We start from the raw sequence: 17,423 nt of genomic DNA on the forward strand, positions 1-17,423 counted from the left end.
ATTGTGTGATCTGAAATTGAATTCAAGTTAATGTCGGCAGAGACGTGATCTTAATAGTGTCCCATAAAGTAGGATACATGTAAATATAAATACAAATATATCCCAAAATAGATAGAAAGGAGGGGATGTAATTTAACGGTAGGATTTCTGGTATCTGGCTCTGGCACCGGGACCACCAAACTTCTTGGGCTCTTTCCTAAAATTTAAAAAATGATCAATAAATGAAAATAACACAGAATTCTTAAAACCGAACCGACTAATCAGAAAAAAAATCTAGTTTTTACTTAGATATCTGTTAACATTAACTTAACAGCGGACTTAAGAAAAGACAAAATAATATTTTAATGAGGCCTCGTCTGTATACTAAAAATATAATCTTAATTGAATTAATAACTCAACATTTAAAGTTAGCAAGGTTTCGAAAAAATCAATATCACGGCAATTAAGCATTTGATTCGCTATCGGCGGCCGAATAAGACTTCCTGATACTGAAAGAGAAGCGTCGCTCTTAATAATAAACTTGTATATTATTACCTACGGGGATCAGCGACCAACAAGGACCTGTCGAACTGGATCAGGGTATCCTTGATCTCCTGCTTGCTCTGTTCATCAACATATTTCTGGTAGAAAGCTACGAGGGCCTAAAAATAAACTTTCATTAAGTCGAAGAAATCAGTGTAAGCCACTTGAAAGGCCATAAAAACTTAAAACAGAAGATATTTACTCAGTTTTAAGGACCCACAGAAAAGTTTCTTATATTATTTTTTGGCGGCGCCGCTAGTATAAAATATAAAAATGACCAAGTCAGCATTGAAAACGTAATATGAATTTGTGGAAGTGAAAACTAAATGCCTTTTTATAAAAGAATGCAAAACCAAATTTAATACGTTCAAAAACTAAATACAACTTGCGTAAGAGATAAGACTAGCACAAAAGAATTCCCTGGAGGGGTTATTAAAACTCAGTTAAATTAAAAATTGTAAGTTATATCTTCCCCTTATATCTAAGTAGATTCGACCCCTCCGCCTCTATTAAAACCCTGTGCACGCCATTAATTTGACATGACAATAAGAAAACACTGTATACATTTGAGATTAAATAATTTCGGGAACATTTTATCCTTACAATGGCAACATAGAGTAGCTGAGCTGTAAAAATGGCAATAAATACCTTAGAAATAGCCTGTCTGATGGCATAAACCTGGCTGATACTTCCACCTCCCTAGACAAAAAGTAATTTAATTTCTATAAAATACTTCATTTATAATAAAATAAATCCTGAAATTAATAAAACTATGAATCGATGTAATCATGACTATTCCTTATGACTATAAAATTCAAATTAAAGTAATTTTATCTCGATAAAAATCTTATTTTTTTTAAAAGATATATTAAAATTAACCCCCCCCCCCGCTAAAAAAATGAGATATTGAAATTCGTATTTCGATGCGATCATGACTATTCAATTAAATTCAAAATTAAGTTTTTAACCGTATGTTATTCAAAATTTCTTATCTAGTCCATCAAAACAGAAGTCTTAAAATCTAAAATAAATTACCTTAACGCGGACTCTGAAATCCAGACCGGCGAATCTCTCCTTGCCGAGGAGAAGGATGGGCTCCTGGAGCTTGAACTGGAGAGGACGGGGCTCTATGTACTCGAGGGGACGGCCGTTAACCTAAATAAAACTATATATTAATAAAATCTTGAATTTATATTTGTTCCATTAAGCCCAGCTGTAACCATCAACTGAATAAGTTATTAATCGTAGCTTATTATAGATAGCTTTCCGTAGAAAGTATAGTGAAAACTTCAAAATTGAAACTGGTATCAATTCATGATTTTGCTTTATTATGCGTGGAAAATTGTCTTATCCGAAAATAGTTTCTAAACCAGCGGATGATAATCGGTTTAGAAGCAATACTGAATTTTTTTAAAATTCGGCTTATTTTGGTGAATTAAGAAATATTTATAAACTCTTGTTTACACCTTTACCTAAAATCGACCAACCGACATGTATAACTTTAATGAAAAGAGAAAATCTTACCCTAATCTGTCCATTTCCCTTCTTGACATAGGCCACCGCCATGGCCTCCTTCTTTCTGCCGAACACCTGAACGGACTGAAGCTCTTTCTTCTTGGTTTCAGTCATTTTCTTCTGAAACTTTTACAATTAATAACAACATGCACAATTTATATTATCAAATCACAGATAATTTAATTCAGCCACAAACATAATAAAATATTGAACATTTAATTTTCATCAATCTGAAGTTACTCAATTTACAAATTATCTGACAAGTTTTTGAGAAGACTTAGTTACATATCACAAACAGAAAGCTTTTTACTTACGGACCCTGAAATAGACCTAATCTTTGAGAACGATTACATTAACTGCTTTTGCTCCAACAACACTTTTCCTAAATTGCAGAACTTGAAACACAGCTCTTTTTCCTTCCCCTACACTATCCCTTCCCTCCTTGATATCTTTGCTGTGAAGAAATATTTTCCCAGAAATTTTATCACACTTAAGAAATCCAAACTTGTTATGCCAGCTTTGTATCACACCAATTAAAGGTTTATCAAGTAAATTTGGTTCATTGTCATCTTCAAAATACGGAGCTTCAATTTTAGCCTTAGGTTTATATCTCTTTGATGTTGATTTACTTCCTGAAATCGCATCTAATTAGGACTCGGGTCTTTGATAAGGATAGAAATGTTTGGATTGTAAAAATGTGAAGAAATAAAAATATTATTCAAAGGCATTTAAAGAAATCACAGCTTATCCATCAAAAGACCTTCCCTTCGAGACTTTCATCGCCAGACCTTTTAGGACTAGAGGTCATGCATGGGACCAGATGACGTTCTATAGTCTTCTTGCAAGACAATTCCTTCGACCTTCAAGATACATTACATACTTGTCAAATGAAGGTTATATGATTTCTCTTAGAAACAAAAGTAATGAAATGTACAAAACATTGACCCAAATAAACCCTGCAAAATACTTCATATTTTTTGTTTCTTAACAGTCATGAAATGTAATGTCTGTGGCGGAGGATCTCGCTATACGCTCAACATAAATGGGTCTCCTGTAGTATAGTAAAGCTACGTGTTGGTCCAGGGAAGGGTTTTAACTATTTTGATAGGGTACCTCCAAATAACAAATAAATATCACCCTCAGAAAAAAATGACCCATCCCCCCTTTAAAATTCCTTTTAAATTGAAAAATATGGGCGGGTGTCCACTAGACTCATCTAGGGGCGTAGCCGCTTGTTGGTTTATAAATAATGTTCCTATTATTAAAATTATTCTGAGTCCACGCACTAGAAGAACTAACAGCTGGAGGGGGAACAGACACGTCATGGTTTCTGAAGTTAGTAAACGCTGGATTCACGTAACTGAACGTTGGTTGCGCAGGTGGTAATGAAAGGCCGGGCATGATGTTAGTACCACCAGTGGTTGATGGAGCGCAAACCAACTGTACCTAAACAAAGCGTATTTTAATGTCAATATAAAAGATAATAGTTAGTCAGACTGTAATTTGTGTATAATCCTCTGAGGAATTACTTTTAATTTTGAAACAAATTCCCCCCTCTTACACTGAAAATAAATATTATACTAAAAAGTAATGATGTTCAATTTCAATTTGTAAAGAATTATTTTTTATTATCCCACCCCTATTTTTACTTTGCTTGTGGTAAAAAGGACGACATGATAAATAGATAGAAATAGAATGAAAACCAATTCTAAATACCTGAAAAGTTTCTCCATTAGCACCAGCGATTGGTATAGTAAATGGTTGACCAGGAACAACTTGTTGAGAATTAGAATTCGCGTTAATTTGACATGATGTCGATGGAATCTCTGAGCTAGTTTTCCTTGGCTTGTGACTAGTTTTCATTTTCTTGGTGGGATCATTTACAAGACAAGATCTGGGTAATGGAGAGGATTCACGTTTTTTAGAACGCCTGTAGCCACCAGAAGATGCTGAGGGAACACTCAGTTTATTGAAGGTAAACTTGTTGGACTTGTCTTTCTTGGCGTCTGGCAAGTTATGGACAGTGTGTGCCCACTCTTGCCAGTTCTTGTAATGGCCAATCAAATCTTTCAACTCCAGATCCCATTTTTCAACTCCACAAGTTTTGAAATGCTTCCAAAGGAGCCCCACAGACCAAAATATACTGGCATCAAATCCGTCCACCTCAGTGCTTGTGCTACTTGACCGAAACTGACAAAACTCCTTATCCTTGGGACCGTCGTTATATGTGGAATACTTTTGAATATCTTCAAACTCGAACAGCTTGATGTCCTGATCAATGGTGATATCACCAAACGGATTGGTCCAGATAACCACAAAATAGTCTAAGACTCCAGGAATATCTATAGGAGGGTTGCTGTAGCCTTCTCCTGGTGGCCGTTCTTTATCATATATCTTCAATACTTCCTCGCTTTTGCCATCTTTATCGGTATACTGTACAGGACCCAACAGTTTATTCTAAAATTAATTAACATAATTTCCAAGAGTACATTTGACAAGAAACCAGGGATGTAGGACACTGCGGCCCTGCAGCGTAGTGTATTGTATCTTTTGTAAACAACTTTAGTCAAATGCCCAAATCCCGACAAAATTTATCCTCTTAGTAGGTGTTAAAAACATCATATCTTTGGTCTTATTTAAGATAAATTAATAATTTTTTTTGCATAAATAATTTAATTATGGCCTTATTTATTGTTTTTTATAAAAAAAAATAATATTTAATTTTTTTTAGGGCTATTGGAAGTCCTTAAATATAAGGTATTTTTGAGCGGTTACTATTAGCCCAAAAATAGTGCTACCATTATACGCAGCAAAACGCGGCAACAAGACATGCTTAATAATGAGTGTGCAAAATCTCATTAGATTTTATCCGTGGGAAGTTCACCCCATCTCACCCCGTATGAGGCATACTTTTTCTTACCGTTTCGGTTTTTCCCCCCCTGGCGGCTTGGGGGTGGGCAATATTTTTAAAATTTAAACCAAATTTTTTAGACATTTTTGAGACCTTTCCAAAACATATTTTAGATTTCTTGTAACTCAAGTATTACTTGCACTTCAAATTTTCAAATTTTTGAGCAATGTGTCTGAATTTCCCCCTCCCTGCGTTGAGTAAAACAATACGATTTTTTCATCAAAAATTTGCATATCTTGGTTAACAACAGTAGAATTGATGAAATAAATTATATTTTTAAATTTTCCTATTAAAATACATGCAATCCTATTTCGAAAAAGGAAAAAAAGTCATAACTCCTAAAAATAAAAAAGTTATGACAGTTTCAACTGTTCAGGTCAAGATTTTTAAGCCAAAGATACGCTAGGGCCACTGTGAGGAATATCTATGATATAGAAGAAATGTATGTTCTTATTAAACAGCACAATAATTCAGCCAAATTAATGTAGTTAATAAAAAATTGTGCACTAAGGGTTCCTAAGACAATAATTTTTTTTAGACATTTAGCAAATAAAAATTCAAAGCAAGTTTATAAACTTAAATTTAACAACATTAATCAGTCACACGGACATTTGTTTAAATATGTCTTATAATTTAATTATAATTATCATTCTAATAACAATTAATATATGTCGAGAAAGTATTATAATTTACCTGAACAACAGCCAGATTAAACTTGTCCAAAGTCTCCAGCTCTTCTGCGTCAGATTGGTACAGAAACTTGAATTTTCCTAACACCAGGGCACGTTTCCTATCGTCCATGACATCCCGAACCATTTTGACAGTAACCGACCAAAAAACAAAATTTTCCGTAATTTTATTTTATCCCACTAGAGACTTTTAAAATTAAGGGTTCAACAGCGAACCAATGTGTGTATAAATCGTATCGAACGAAAATCACATACGCAGAAAGAATTAAACAAATACGTAGGTGAGCATTTCATAGTATTGAAGTAGATAAAGCTATATTCCATAATTTTATCACCTCTTTATGAACGGAGAAAGTAGAAATTACAATTCTTAGTTACATACGTTGTATATTAAACCAAAATATATGATTAACAGTATAATAAACTTATACTGTATTTGTTATATTATCATGAAAAATTAATAATAATTATAAAATATAACAAAAAATACATAATCCAATAAAATAAAACCTAAACCAATCTTAATTTTAATCAGAACACAACGCCGCATGAAAAATATGCTAAAATACAACAGGCAGACAGCACGTGTGGTTAGCCATCTAGTAACATGATAATACGCGGCATTCGGCATCACCACGAAAGCAAAGTTACCAAATTTTAAAATGTAATATGATTGAAAATCACACACCATGAAAACTTAACTTACTGACATATAAACAAAATGATAAACAAAAATCATTTTAAAAATCATAAGTAGAAATAATTAATTTTATAAATATATTCTTTTATTTATAATTTGGCAACTTTGTTTTATTTACACGCGGCATAAACATGCGCACAGATGTGCCATAACTTTTTAAAAATATTATTTTTAAATTAGGATATTTGTAAAAATGATAGAAATATATAACAAAAATAAGAAATTATTTTGAAAACTGTTACTTTTACAAACAGAAAAAATAAAAGACCTTGGATTTATAGAAACTAAAAATAGATAAATTAATAAATTTTAAAAATGTGGCACACCTGGCTTTCAGATTGTTTTCCGCCGCATGCCCGCCTCGTAGAGGTTGCTGCTTGCAAGCTCTGAGTTTCGTAACGTGGGGTAAACGATTGTATCTTAAAATTTTTAAGCTTAAAACAGATCATTTAAATAGTTGTGTTGATTTATTAAATTTTTATGTTTCTTGTATATTTTTTGATTTATGTAATCTTAAAAAAATTGTTTTGAATAACAATTTTTATTAATCTTATTTTTGTTCAGAGGATTAAGCTAGTTTAGCAAAGATGTACAATGGCATTGGTCTGACGACTGCCAGAGGATCAGGGACAAATGGCTATGTTCAAAGGTAAGGAAAAGTCATTAATTTAATTTCTGTCCTAAGGATTTATTATACTTATACCAAAGTTATTAGGTAAAAAGCTTAAGTAAAATAACCATAATTTATATGAAAATAACAAATTTGGATGAAAACATTTGAACATAAAATTAGTAACCATATCTGTTTTTACTGTTCAACGGTAGTAACTGCTAATGTTCTTACATATAAATACTATTTTTTTGTGATGCCCAAATGTGTCTTACATATTAAAATGATAATTTTAAACGCCTGTTCACAGTGGCCCTAGCGTATCTTTGGCTTAAAAATCTTTACCTTAACAGTTGAAACTGTCATATCTTTTTTATTTTTAGGAGTTATGACTCAATTTTTTCCTTTTTCAAAATGGGATTGCATGCATTTTAGTAGGAAAATTTAAAAATATAATTTATTTCATTAATTCTACTGTTGTTTTACCAAGATATGCAAATTTTTGATGAAAAAATCGTATTGTTTTACTCAACGCAGGGAGGGAGAAATTCAGACACATTGCTCAAAAATTTGAAAATTTGAAGTGCAAGTAATACTTGAGTTACAAGAAATCTAAAATATGTTTTGGAAAGGTCTTAAAAATGTCTAAAACATTTGGTTTAAATTTTAAAAATATTGCCCACCCCCAAGCCGCCAGGGGGGAAAAACCGAAACGGTAAGAAAAAGTATGCCTCATACGGGGTGAGATGGGGTGAACTTCCCACGGATAAAATCTAATGAAATTTTGCACACTCATTATTAAACATGTCTTGCTGCCGCGTTTTTCTGCGTATAATGGTAGCACTATTTTTGGGCTAATAGTAACCGCTCAAAAATACCTTATATTTAAGGACTCACAATTGCCCTAATAAAATTAAATATTAATTTTTTTATTATTAAAAACAATAAATGGGGCCATAATTAAATTATTTGTGCAACAAAAATTATTAATTTATCTTAAATAAGACCAAAGATATGATGTTTTTAACACCTACTAAAAGGATTAATTTTGTCGGGATTTGGGCAAAATATCGCATTGACTAAAGTTGTTTACAAAAGATACACTACACTACGCTGCAGGGCCGCAGTGTGTTAAAAGTTTCTCAATTCCCTTCATGGCTAACCTATTTTATTATATTATGCTAAAGCATTTCAAGGTTCACTAATCCAAGTACCCAAACTTATTACATGCACTTCGTGCAACTATACCCTTAGTTCTATTTGTAATGTTTTAAAAAATTTATGTACGAAGGCATTTATCCTATTTTATGCTGCCATGTGCTTGTAGTATGCCTACGTCCTACATGAGTTAAAATTACAATATTGCTGTTAGCTTAAAACATTTTTACTAATCTCTTTGTCTTCCTGTTGCTTAAAGCTTTTATATTTAACATGAATTCCCCCATGTAAGTTTACTAATGCAAAATTAAGGACCTAGCTTGTATAAGTTTTACTAACCAATTTTTTATTCAGGAATTGGGCATTTGTGCGCGAGGGTAAGAATGATATCAAATATAAAACAGAAGAAGATATTCAACGCCTTGAACGCTCAACAAACAGAGAACCAAATCAGGTGAACTTTAACATAAACTTACAAATAATACTTTCTATTTTAATATTTTATGAATCTGATGCAAGAAGATCATTTATGTGATTTAGTTTCAGATTTTTCAAAATTGGACCCCCCCCCCCCCCCTACCATTGTTTTTCCCCAATTAGCGGAAAAAATAAGACTTATAGTTATCAGTAGATACTCTTTATTTTCTTCAGTTTTTCCCTTTCCCATATATTTTTCTTGTTTTCCCCCCTTTTCACATTACATTTCATACCCCCCCCCCTTTAGCAGGGGATCCTATGCTGAATTTACACACCTGAATTTTCTCTAAACTAAGTTATTGAAGTACCGTTTTTTCATAGCCTGTCAATTCTAAATTCCACATGATAAATAAATAGTGTATTATTGTATCCTTCAGGGCATCCTTGATCACGAAAGAAAGCGCAAGCTTGAGGTGAAATGTATGGAATTATATGACCAACTCGAGGAGCAAGGTTATGATGAAGCAGTTATCACAGAAAAAGTTGCGGCTTATAGAAGTCAACTCTTATCTAAAGAGGTAAGGAACTACGCTAGGTACACTTTACAATCGGTGTAATTTGGAAGAAATATCGTAAACATCTGTTCAGGGGTGTATAGTATATTCTGCAAATTTGACCCTGCAACAAAAAATTTGGTTGGGGAGAAAAAATGTAAAAATTCATAGAACTCGAAACTTTATTTCCTTTTATCCCCTCCTTGGTGAAAAAAATAAATAAATATGTATAATGTGGGAGGGGGGATAATATGAAAAATAAAAGAGTCCTGAAAATATTTTTCCACCTTTTCCCCTTCCTTGCTGGAAAAAATCTAGGTGGGGGAAAAAAAAAATTTGCAGTAGGGGAAAACATTGAATCTTGTGCAGAAGTTACACCCCTGAATCTTTCTAAAGTAAAACTCTGATATCTAGCTCTCCGTGAATTTATAATTGTACTTATTTTTTTCAAAAGACCTAAGGCAAACTTTACTAATTTTTAACTAGTGACACAGGAGAAATTTGTTTGCTTCATTTTTTTTTGACAAAAAACATTAGAAAAAATACGTTAAGCTTAACTTGTCTATTTATCACTAATCCTTGTTTCTTAACTTTGTTCTTTTTAGTCTTTTATATATTTTTTTGCTCTAGGTTTCAAAAAAAGCTTTCACTGAGGTTGATGAATTTGGCCGTCCAGTTTTAAAAGAAACTCACCAAATTGCCGAAGCACAGCAAAAGAAAAACAAAATGTTAAAAGAGGCGTTTGGTATTTCAGAAACTTTTGTTGAGGGAAGCAGTTTCTATAAAGAGGCTGAAGACCCAAAAAAGTTTGCCTTGATACCAGACTCAGATGAAGACGGTGGGAAGAGAAAGAAGAAGAAAAAGAGGGCCAAATCATCGTCTTCCAGTTCTAGTAGCAGTAGTGAGGAGGAGGAGGATCAGCAGAATAAACAGTCCAAAAGATCTAGGTAACGTTTAATTATATAACTCTGAACAATATCTATATAATAATATTGGTAGTACGTATAGTCTATAACTAAGAGGTTTTGTATGACATTTCATTTCTCATTTAAACATATATACTTAGTTTATCATACAAGAAATCGTCATAGATTAAATGTCTAAGAACTAAGCAACCCCCTCATGGGCTCTCACACACATACTTTCGTTTATGCACCACCATTCAATAAAACAAAACAAGCTTGTAGCATGTATGCTGTGTATATATCATATAGTGTTATTTTAAACCTGAAAAATCCTGGACTTATTGAATATCATGTTTAATTTAGGTCTCGTTCACAAGAAATTATCAAACAAAAATCCAGAGAAAGATCAACAAGTTCCCGAAATAATATAAGGGGAACAGAAAGAAAAAATAAAAGATCATCATCCAGAGAAGATAGACAACATGACGGTAGAAGGGATGACAGAACGTCAATGAAAGATTCACATGAAAGAAGACGACAGGACAGTTCAAGAAGACGTGATCATTCAGAGGAATTATCAAGGCGGCGAGAACATAAGAAACCACCAGACAGGTCGCCGTCTATATCAAGAGAGAAGGATCGGAAAGAGGCAGAAAGGATGAGCACAGGATTTCCTAAAATGAAGGTATTGTTTTAGATTTTTAAAAACAAACATACTTTATTAATTTATATAATTCTTATAATCAATCATTCTAATTATATAGGATGAGCGCGACGATCCTCCAGGTTCCATAAGATGGCGGATGAATCCAGATTCTGGCGATACCAGGGAGAGAGTTACAAGATGCGTGTATGACCGTCCGGCTGAGGAGCGATCTCAAATTATTCGCGCTGAATATGACCGCGACGTTGCAAACGGTCACAGGTCTCCTTCTAAAGAGAAAAGAAATGGAGGACGTAACAGACAATCTAGTGAATCACCGTCACCAGTGAAAAGAAATAGACATCGCAGCAGAGAAAATGAGCGGCACATGGAAGAAGACACACAAAGACGGGCACGTAGACACGACAGCTCCGATGAAGATCGTGATAGACACACTAGACATCATTCAGAACAGATTAAACAAGAATATCCAGACGGTGAAAGAAGAAGTGAGCGTCATAACGATGAAGGTACTAAAGAAACACGCCGCAGGCGCCATGATAGTTCAAATTCAGAAGGTGAACCTGTCCCTAAACGCAAGCGACATGAAAATGGAGAAAGTTCACGAGGAAAAGAAAAAAACGACTCTGTTCAGGTCAAACGTGAACAAGATTCTGAAGACGAGAGACAAACACACAGGAGGACCAAAGAAAAGCGGCGGAAACAGACAACTGAATCCTCATCTTCAGACAGCTCAGATCAAGAACAACAGGTAGAGGTTAAAAAAGAAAAGGACTCGCCGCAGAAATCTCGTAAAGGTCACAGCCGTCGCAAGTCAGACTCCGAAGACGGGATGCAGGAGAAAATAGATGCTCTTAAAAAGGTAGAAAAGATGTTGCAGCTAGAACTTGAATCCAGACGGAAACGCAAACAAAAACAAGATTCTAGTTCAGACTCGAGTGAGGACGAGGAAAATGAGAAAGAAGCAACTACCAAGAAATCAAAGAAACAGCTTGAAGCAGAGAAAGAAATTAAGAAAGAAAAAGAGTCTTCTGATAGCAGTTCTGAAGATTCATCAGATGAAAGTGATTCATCTTCATCTGAGGATGAGGGTGGACAAAGTAAATCTATTAAGGAGGAAAAAGATAGTAAGGAAACTGAGTCGGTACAATCAAGAAGAAGAGCTTCTCCACCAGCGGCATTTAGGTAGGATTTAAAACTATTACAAGCACAACATTTGAAGTTGGAAATGGATAGTTCTCTTTAGAGTAGTTTTGTTACCTAAATAATTTCATATTCATTTCTTTCATTTAAAATATTACTAAACTATATAAGACTTTTGTATGAAAAGCTGTACTGAAGCACGTAATTAAAATAAAATTTTATAAATCTGTTAAAGGGGGGGGGGGGTAAAATGTGGTGACTCGTGCCACGAAATACCAGCAATTTTATTTTGGGTGCTACTCCCTTAGTTTTAGAGATAATTGGATGAAATCTTTTGGGATGGGTCACTAATTACCCCAACTATTGGTATCTTTTAAAAAAACGGCGGCGGGACCGCCGCTCCTGCCGCCCGCCGCCGTTTTCCACCGCCACCAAAAAAAAATTTTTTATTGCATTACTCGCCGAATTAGGCAATTTGGAATCATTTGAGACCATGTTATTTTTTTTCAAAAAATTTTCCCCTTACAAGCACCCCTGCGGGGGGACTTAGTCATTTTTTTCAAATTCTCGCTTATCAAGGCATATCTTAAATTCAGTGCTACTCCTGTGCTTTTAAAGATCAGTAAAAAAATATTTGAAAATATTTGAATAAAAAATGGCGGCGGGACCGCCGCTCCCGCCTTCCGCCGCCGTTTTCCGCCGCCACCAAAAAAAAAAATTTATTGCATTTCTCGCCGAATTAGGCCATTTGGAATCATTTGAGACCATGTTATTTTTTTCAAAAATGTTTCCCCCTACAAGCAACCCTTTTTTCAAATTCTCGTTTATGAAGGTATAACTTAAATACAGTATGCTACTCCCTTAGTTTTAGAGATAATTGGATGAAATCTTTTTGATTGTGTCACTAAGGGGGGGGGGGGGGAAGTTTGTACAGTTATAGGAAATGAAAATTCGGTACCAAATTTTGCCCTGGCCGTTTGGGCTTGTTTTTATAGTTATCAACCTAATTCTTTTTGTAAGCTCTCTTATATGATTGGATCTACCTGTAAAATTTTGTAAATTGAATTTTGGGACTTTCCCTCTAGGGGCTAGTGGGGCAAAAGACCCCCCGAAACACTAAAATTTTAAGTTATGAGCTTATTTTTAAAGATATCGAGCTGATTTTTAAAATGGAACCTTTTATTACATAGATGAGTTGATTAGCCACCCCATATTTCATTTTTGCACTTTACTTCTAGGGGTTTTTGGAGTAAAACAACCCCCCCAAATACAAAATTTATAAGTTTTGAGCTTACATGCCCCTAGAGGTAAGGTGCAAAAATAAAATATGGGATGGCTAATCAACTCATTTATGCAATAAAAGCTTCCATTTAAAAAATCAGCTCGATATCTTTAAAAATAAGCTCATAACTTAAAATTTTAGTGTTTGGGGGGGTCTTTTGCACCACTAGCCCCTAGAAGGAAAGTCCCAAAATTCAATTTTCAAAGTTTTACAGGTAGATCCAATCATATAAGAGAGTTTACAAAAAGAATTAGGTTGATAACTATAAAAACAAGCCCAAACGGCCAGGCCAAAATTTGATACTAAATTTTCATTTCCTATAACTGTACAAACTTCCCCCCCCCCTTACCCCAAGTTTTGGTATCTTTAAAAAAAAACCGGCAGCAGCACCGCCGTCCGCCGCCGTTTTCCGCCGCCACCTAAAAATTTTTTTTATTGCATTTCTCGCTGAATTAGGCAATTTTGAATCATATGAGACCATGTTATTTTTTCAAATTTTTTGGGGGGCGGTGGCGGAAAACGGCGGCGGCGGATGGCGGAAGCAAGGTTGCTTGTAAGGGGAAATTTTTGAAAAAATTAACTTCGTCTCATATTATTCCGAATTGCCTAATTCGGCGAGAAATGAAAAAAAAAAATTTTTGTGGCGGCAGAAAACAGCGGCGGACGGCGGAAGCGGCGGCACCGCCGCCGTTTTCTTAATTCAAATATTTTTTACTTACCAACCTAAAGAGATTTTGTTTGAATATCTTTAAAAGCACAGGAGTAGCTCAGAATATACATTGATAAACGAGAATTTGAAAAAAATTTCATCCCCCCGCAGGGGTGCTTGTAAGGGGAAAATTTTTGAAAAAAAATAACATGGTCTCAAATGATTCCAAATTGCCTAATTCGGCGAGAAATGCAATAAAATTTTTTTTTGTGGCAGTCCTGCCGCCTTTTTTTATTCAAATATTTTTTTGCTGACCTACCTAAAAAGATTTTGTTTCAATATCTTTAAAAGCACAGGAGTAGCACTGAATTTAAGATATGCCTTGATAAACGAGAATTTGAAAGAAATGACTAAGTCCCCCCGCAGGGGTGCTTATAAAGGGAAAAATTGTTGAAAAAAATAACATGGTCTCAAATGATTCCAAATTGCCTAATTCGGCGAGAAATGCAATAAAAAAAAATTTTTGGTGTCGGCGGAAAACGGCGGCGGGAGCGGCGGTCCCGCCGCCTTTTTTTAAAAAGATACTAATATTTGGGGTAATTAGTGACCCAGCCCAAAAGATTTCATCCAATTATCTCTAAAACTAAGGGAGTAGCACCCAAAATAAAATTGCTGGTATGTCGTGGCACGAGTCACCACATTTTACCCCCCCCCCCCCGCCCTTTTTAATTGCTTGACGCATTGATTTGAATGATATAACATATATTTAATTATTGTAGACAACGGGAAGATAGTGACGATGACAGACGTGATCGGCGACGACGCAGGTCAACTTCTTCCTCTCCAAGTCCTGCCAGAAAACAGGTTGACAGGTCTTCCAGGGACAGGTCAGACAGACATCACCGAGACAGAGATGAGAGACATTCAGCCAGACATTCCCACACCCGCAGGTCAAAATCAAGAGAAATTTCAAGACGATCAAGGTCAAGAGACCATAGAAGGACAAGTGATCATGGGAGGAGGAGAAGATCAGTTGATATTGACTCGGTTGATTAATTTTCATTGTTTTTATTGTACTTATGATATTTATCCTCATTCAATGAATTATTTTAACATAATACAATGTAACAGGAATTTTTAAAAATAGGTTTTTTTTCGCAATTTATATTATTTACACTAAAGCAAGGGGTAAAATCAATGCAAATTTATTTTTATATTAAAGACTAAAAAGTTTCCTTATTATGAATGCTTTGATCATGGTAAATGATTCTGTTTTTATTGTATATACTAGTGGTATAGGCTTTTAGAAAGTCCAGTTTTAAAAAAATTTATGAATAACATTTGTATTATCAGTTACCTAGTATTTTTATTTTGTCCTTGTCCAAATAATGAAATTGAAGAACTTCTTTTCACTGCTATTTAAATATTACATGAAATGGATATCTGCAGAATATTTCTGCTTTTTAAAATTTTCTCCATTATATTATAAAAGAATAGTTATGATTTTAATTACCTGAATTGAGACTTTAAAATTGAATTGTTATTATGATTACTCTAGTTTGTATGCACAATGGTTTATTGATTCTATTTAACCTGCGGATCACACAACCCTTTGCCTTTAATTTTAATACTTTAAATCGCGCCTGAGGGGTTACTTTTAAAAAAAATATTAAAGCAAGGATTGAGGGATTATTTGTGATCCCACTGGTTAAATTCGAAAGAAATTGCCAAAAGTTAATATATATAACCTAAACAGTCCTTCTAAACTATGTTGTGGTTTTTCAGAAGCTATTCCTCCGTGAGGCAGTGAAGCATTTGCAGAGCTGAGAGGCCAATACTCCTGCTAACAAAACTATAAATCAAGGAAAACTTTGGTCCATAATTTCATATATTCGGATTTTTTTGAGTCTTTGATTGTTTATTACTAGATATAATACTTGTTTATCTTCGCTAAAAATGAGACTAAACCAAAAATTACCCTTCATTATATAAACACCAATTGTATCTATCCTACTAGAAATTGCCAAAAATATTTCAGTTACCAATTTCTGATATTAAATTGTATTGACCAAAGTTTGTAATAGATCTATCTTACCAACAGCTTGAAACTAATCTGATCGAAATGGCTGAAGAAATTAACCCTAAGGCTTACCCCCTTGCTGAACAGGTAGCATTTTTTGTGCAATATTAGTTTATACATTTTTAAATAATTCCGGCTTTAGTGCTCTTGCGTTAACACAAGTATCACTAGAACTTCCTAAACATTGCTGTTTAAAATATTTTTATGTACGTACATCTTAATTTCTGAAATTTTGTGTCCGCTAAGTAAGGTAATACTCTGATTATTTTTGGCTAAGCGTATATTAGTTTGATGTTTATGTGTGTAAGTTGTAGTGTGTGCCCCGCCCCTAGAGACCACTGTATGACATTTCAACATTAATCTTTTTTTGTAAAACAGTTTTTATTAAAGGACGTGGATATTTTTGTATCTGCACTGTTGAAAGCAAGTATTTATTTCGTGTCAAAACTTTTATTTAGTGAATTTCCCCAATTTGATTGAAGGCCAGATAAGTCTATATTTAAAATTAAAGGTTTGTTGTCTACAACCTTGTTATGATATTTTTGTCTAGTAGTTAACAGACTTTCATCATAATACGTCAAACCTTTGTATAAATATTTTGTTTTAAATTAGCTTGAATGAAAATGTTTTAGTGTCTTTTTATTATGAAAAAAAAGTATTCTTAATACAACAATAGATGGAAGTTTTTTTTGGCCCTAAGATCGCACAAGTTGTTTAAGAAATTCCACTATAATGTAATAGAACACTTTTCTTCGTTGTCTTTGTTATTAGTAAAGTGAACATAAACATTTTTTTAGGCTTTGACCACCAAGATTCTGAACCTGGTTCAGCAGGCCTGCAACTACAAGCAGATCAGAAAGGGGGCCAACGAGGCCACCAAGACCCTGAACCGTGGACAGGCCGAGTTCATTGTGTTGGCCGCCGACAGCGAGCCCCTGGAGATTCTGTTGCACATCCCACTGCTGTGCGAGGACAAGAATGTTCCCTACGTGTTTGTCCGCTCCAAGCAGGCTCTGGGCCGTGCCTGTGGCGTCTCCAGGCCAGTCATTTGTGCCAGGTACTAAACTGTTATGTTGTAAACGTTGAAATTAATATCGGGGCCCGTTGTTGAGAAGCAAAGACTGAATGTTGAATACAAATACAGGGTAGCTGCGCTTGAAAAATGGTGGGTTTCGAATTTTGATGCAAGATCGCGTTATTTGTCAGACTTTGGCACTTAGCAGCTTAGCTGTGGTATCTAGCAGCTATTAAAAAAAACTCATTTTTAGCCTTCAGAGTAAATAGAATCACTACTGTAACCACATAGTACGCTTTAGTCAAAGATGTTAAAAGTGGTTTAAACTTCTACAATGTCATGTGCGCGTTATAAATAGTTAAAGTGCCTGGCGCAACAGGCCCAGTGAGGAATGTTTATTCAATTTATTAATAATTCCCTTTTTTTCAGCGTTACCCAGAACGAGGGATCTCAGATCAAGCCCCAGATCAACACCATCCAGCAGGAGATTGAGAAGCTGCTTCTGTAGACAGTGGATACTAACAATAGTACCTGTATAATATGTTACATGTAACCATCTAAAATGTAACCGCATTTTTTTTAAATACATTTTTTTCTAAATTCAATAAA

At 34.5% G+C, this 17,423-nt stretch overlaps 4 protein-coding genes across 6 annotated transcripts; 2 read left to right on the plus strand and 2 right to left on the minus strand.

The window, feature by feature from the left end:
- Positions 1–9: 9 nt before the first annotated feature.
- RpS16 (ribosomal protein S16) lies at positions 10–2,178 on the minus strand. Its single transcript, XM_080158553.1, has 5 exons — positions 2,047–2,178; positions 1,558–1,677; positions 1,171–1,221; positions 535–641; positions 10–196 (listed from the first exon to the last, which is right to left on the minus strand). Exons 1-5 carry the CDS (start codon positions 2,149–2,151, stop codon positions 133–135), a joined length of 447 nt encoding a protein of 148 aa, XP_080014679.1. The 5' UTR covers positions 2,152–2,178; the 3' UTR covers positions 10–132.
- On the minus strand, positions 2,151–6,224 carry LOC145317454 (uncharacterized). Its single transcript, XM_080158547.1, has 6 exons — positions 5,642–6,224; positions 3,754–4,494; positions 3,292–3,483; positions 2,803–2,896; positions 2,543–2,681; positions 2,151–2,293 (listed from the first exon to the last, which is right to left on the minus strand). Exons 1-6 carry the CDS (start codon positions 5,762–5,764, stop codon positions 2,290–2,292), a joined length of 1,293 nt encoding a protein of 430 aa, XP_080014673.1. The 5' UTR covers positions 5,765–6,224; the 3' UTR covers positions 2,151–2,289.
- Positions 6,225–6,677: 453 nt separating this feature from the next.
- Positions 6,678–15,506, plus strand: LOC145317450 (uncharacterized). 3 transcript variants are annotated; one of them, XR_013879001.1, is made up of 8 exons: positions 6,678–6,986; positions 8,460–8,559; positions 8,960–9,100; positions 9,707–10,023; positions 10,345–10,666; positions 10,746–11,830; positions 14,499–14,843; positions 15,011–15,506. XR_013879001.1 is itself a non-coding variant. In XM_080158545.1 (7 exons), the coding sequence occupies exons 1-7, from the start codon at positions 6,925–6,927 to the stop codon at positions 14,773–14,775; spliced, it is 2,304 nt and encodes a 767-aa protein (XP_080014671.1). In that variant the 5' UTR covers positions 6,678–6,924; the 3' UTR covers positions 14,776–15,506. The 3 variants fall into 3 exon arrangements, 1 of the variants encoding a protein (XP_080014671.1); XR_013879002.1 differs by having other exon boundaries at positions 15,073–15,506; XM_080158545.1 differs by having other exon boundaries at positions 14,499–15,506.
- Positions 15,446–17,423, plus strand: hoip (NHP2-like protein 1 hoip). Its single transcript, XM_080158554.1, has 4 exons — positions 15,446–15,581; positions 15,802–15,886; positions 16,597–16,856; positions 17,244–17,423. The coding sequence occupies exons 2-4, from the start codon at positions 15,842–15,844 to the stop codon at positions 17,320–17,322; spliced, it is 384 nt and encodes a 127-aa protein (XP_080014680.1). The 5' UTR covers positions 15,446–15,581; positions 15,802–15,841; the 3' UTR covers positions 17,323–17,423.

The sequence above is a fragment of the Acartia tonsa genome, chromosome 4 (genome assembly GCF_053477335.1).
Source record: "Acartia tonsa isolate MP-2025a chromosome 4, ASM5347733v1, whole genome shotgun sequence".
NCBI classification, from domain to species: domain Eukaryota; kingdom Metazoa; phylum Arthropoda; class Copepoda; order Calanoida; family Acartiidae; genus Acartia; species Acartia tonsa.

Excerpts from the sequence above, each read along its gene's own strand:
- hoip (XM_080158554.1), top strand. The coding sequence starts at position 15,842 with ATGGCTGAAGAAATTAACCCTAAGGCTTACCCCCTTGCTGAACAG. Across the intron at positions 15,887-16,596 it reads CTTACCCCCTTGCTGAACAG|GCTTTGACCACCAAGATTCT; the intron begins GTAGCATTTTTT and ends ACATTTTTTTAG. Across the intron at positions 16,857-17,243 it reads AGGCCAGTCATTTGTGCCAG|CGTTACCCAGAACGAGGGAT; the intron begins GTACTAAACTGT and ends CCTTTTTTTCAG.
- LOC145317450 (XM_080158545.1), top strand. The coding sequence starts at position 6,925 with ATGTACAATGGCATTGGTCTGACGACTGCCAGAGGATCAGGGACAAAT. Across the intron at positions 10,024-10,344 it reads AAACAGTCCAAAAGATCTAG|GTCTCGTTCACAAGAAATTA; the intron begins GTAACGTTTAAT and ends TGTTTAATTTAG. Across the intron at positions 11,831-14,498 it reads TCTCCACCAGCGGCATTTAG|ACAACGGGAAGATAGTGACG; the intron begins GTAGGATTTAAA and ends TAATTATTGTAG.
- RpS16 (XM_080158553.1), bottom strand. The coding sequence starts at position 2,151 with ATGACTGAAACCAAGAAGAAAGAGCTTCAGTCCGTTCAGGTGTTCGGC. Across the intron at positions 1,222-1,557 it reads ATTTCAGAGTCCGCGTTAAG|GGAGGTGGAAGTATCAGCCA; the intron begins GTAATTTATTTT and ends CTTTTTGTCTAG. Across the intron at positions 642-1,170 it reads TCAGACAGGCTATTTCTAAG|GCCCTCGTAGCTTTCTACCA; the intron begins GTATTTATTGCC and ends GTTTATTTTTAG.
- LOC145317454 (XM_080158547.1), bottom strand. The coding sequence starts at position 5,764 with ATGGTTCGGGATGTCATGGACGATAGGAAACGTGCCCTGGTGTTAGGA. Across the intron at positions 4,495-5,641 it reads TTAATCTGGCTGTTGTTCAG|AATAAACTGTTGGGTCCTGT; the intron begins GTAAATTATAAT and ends AATTAATTTTAG. Across the intron at positions 3,484-3,753 it reads CTAATGGAGAAACTTTTCAG|GTACAGTTGGTTTGCGCTCC; the intron begins GTATTTAGAATT and ends CGCTTTGTTTAG.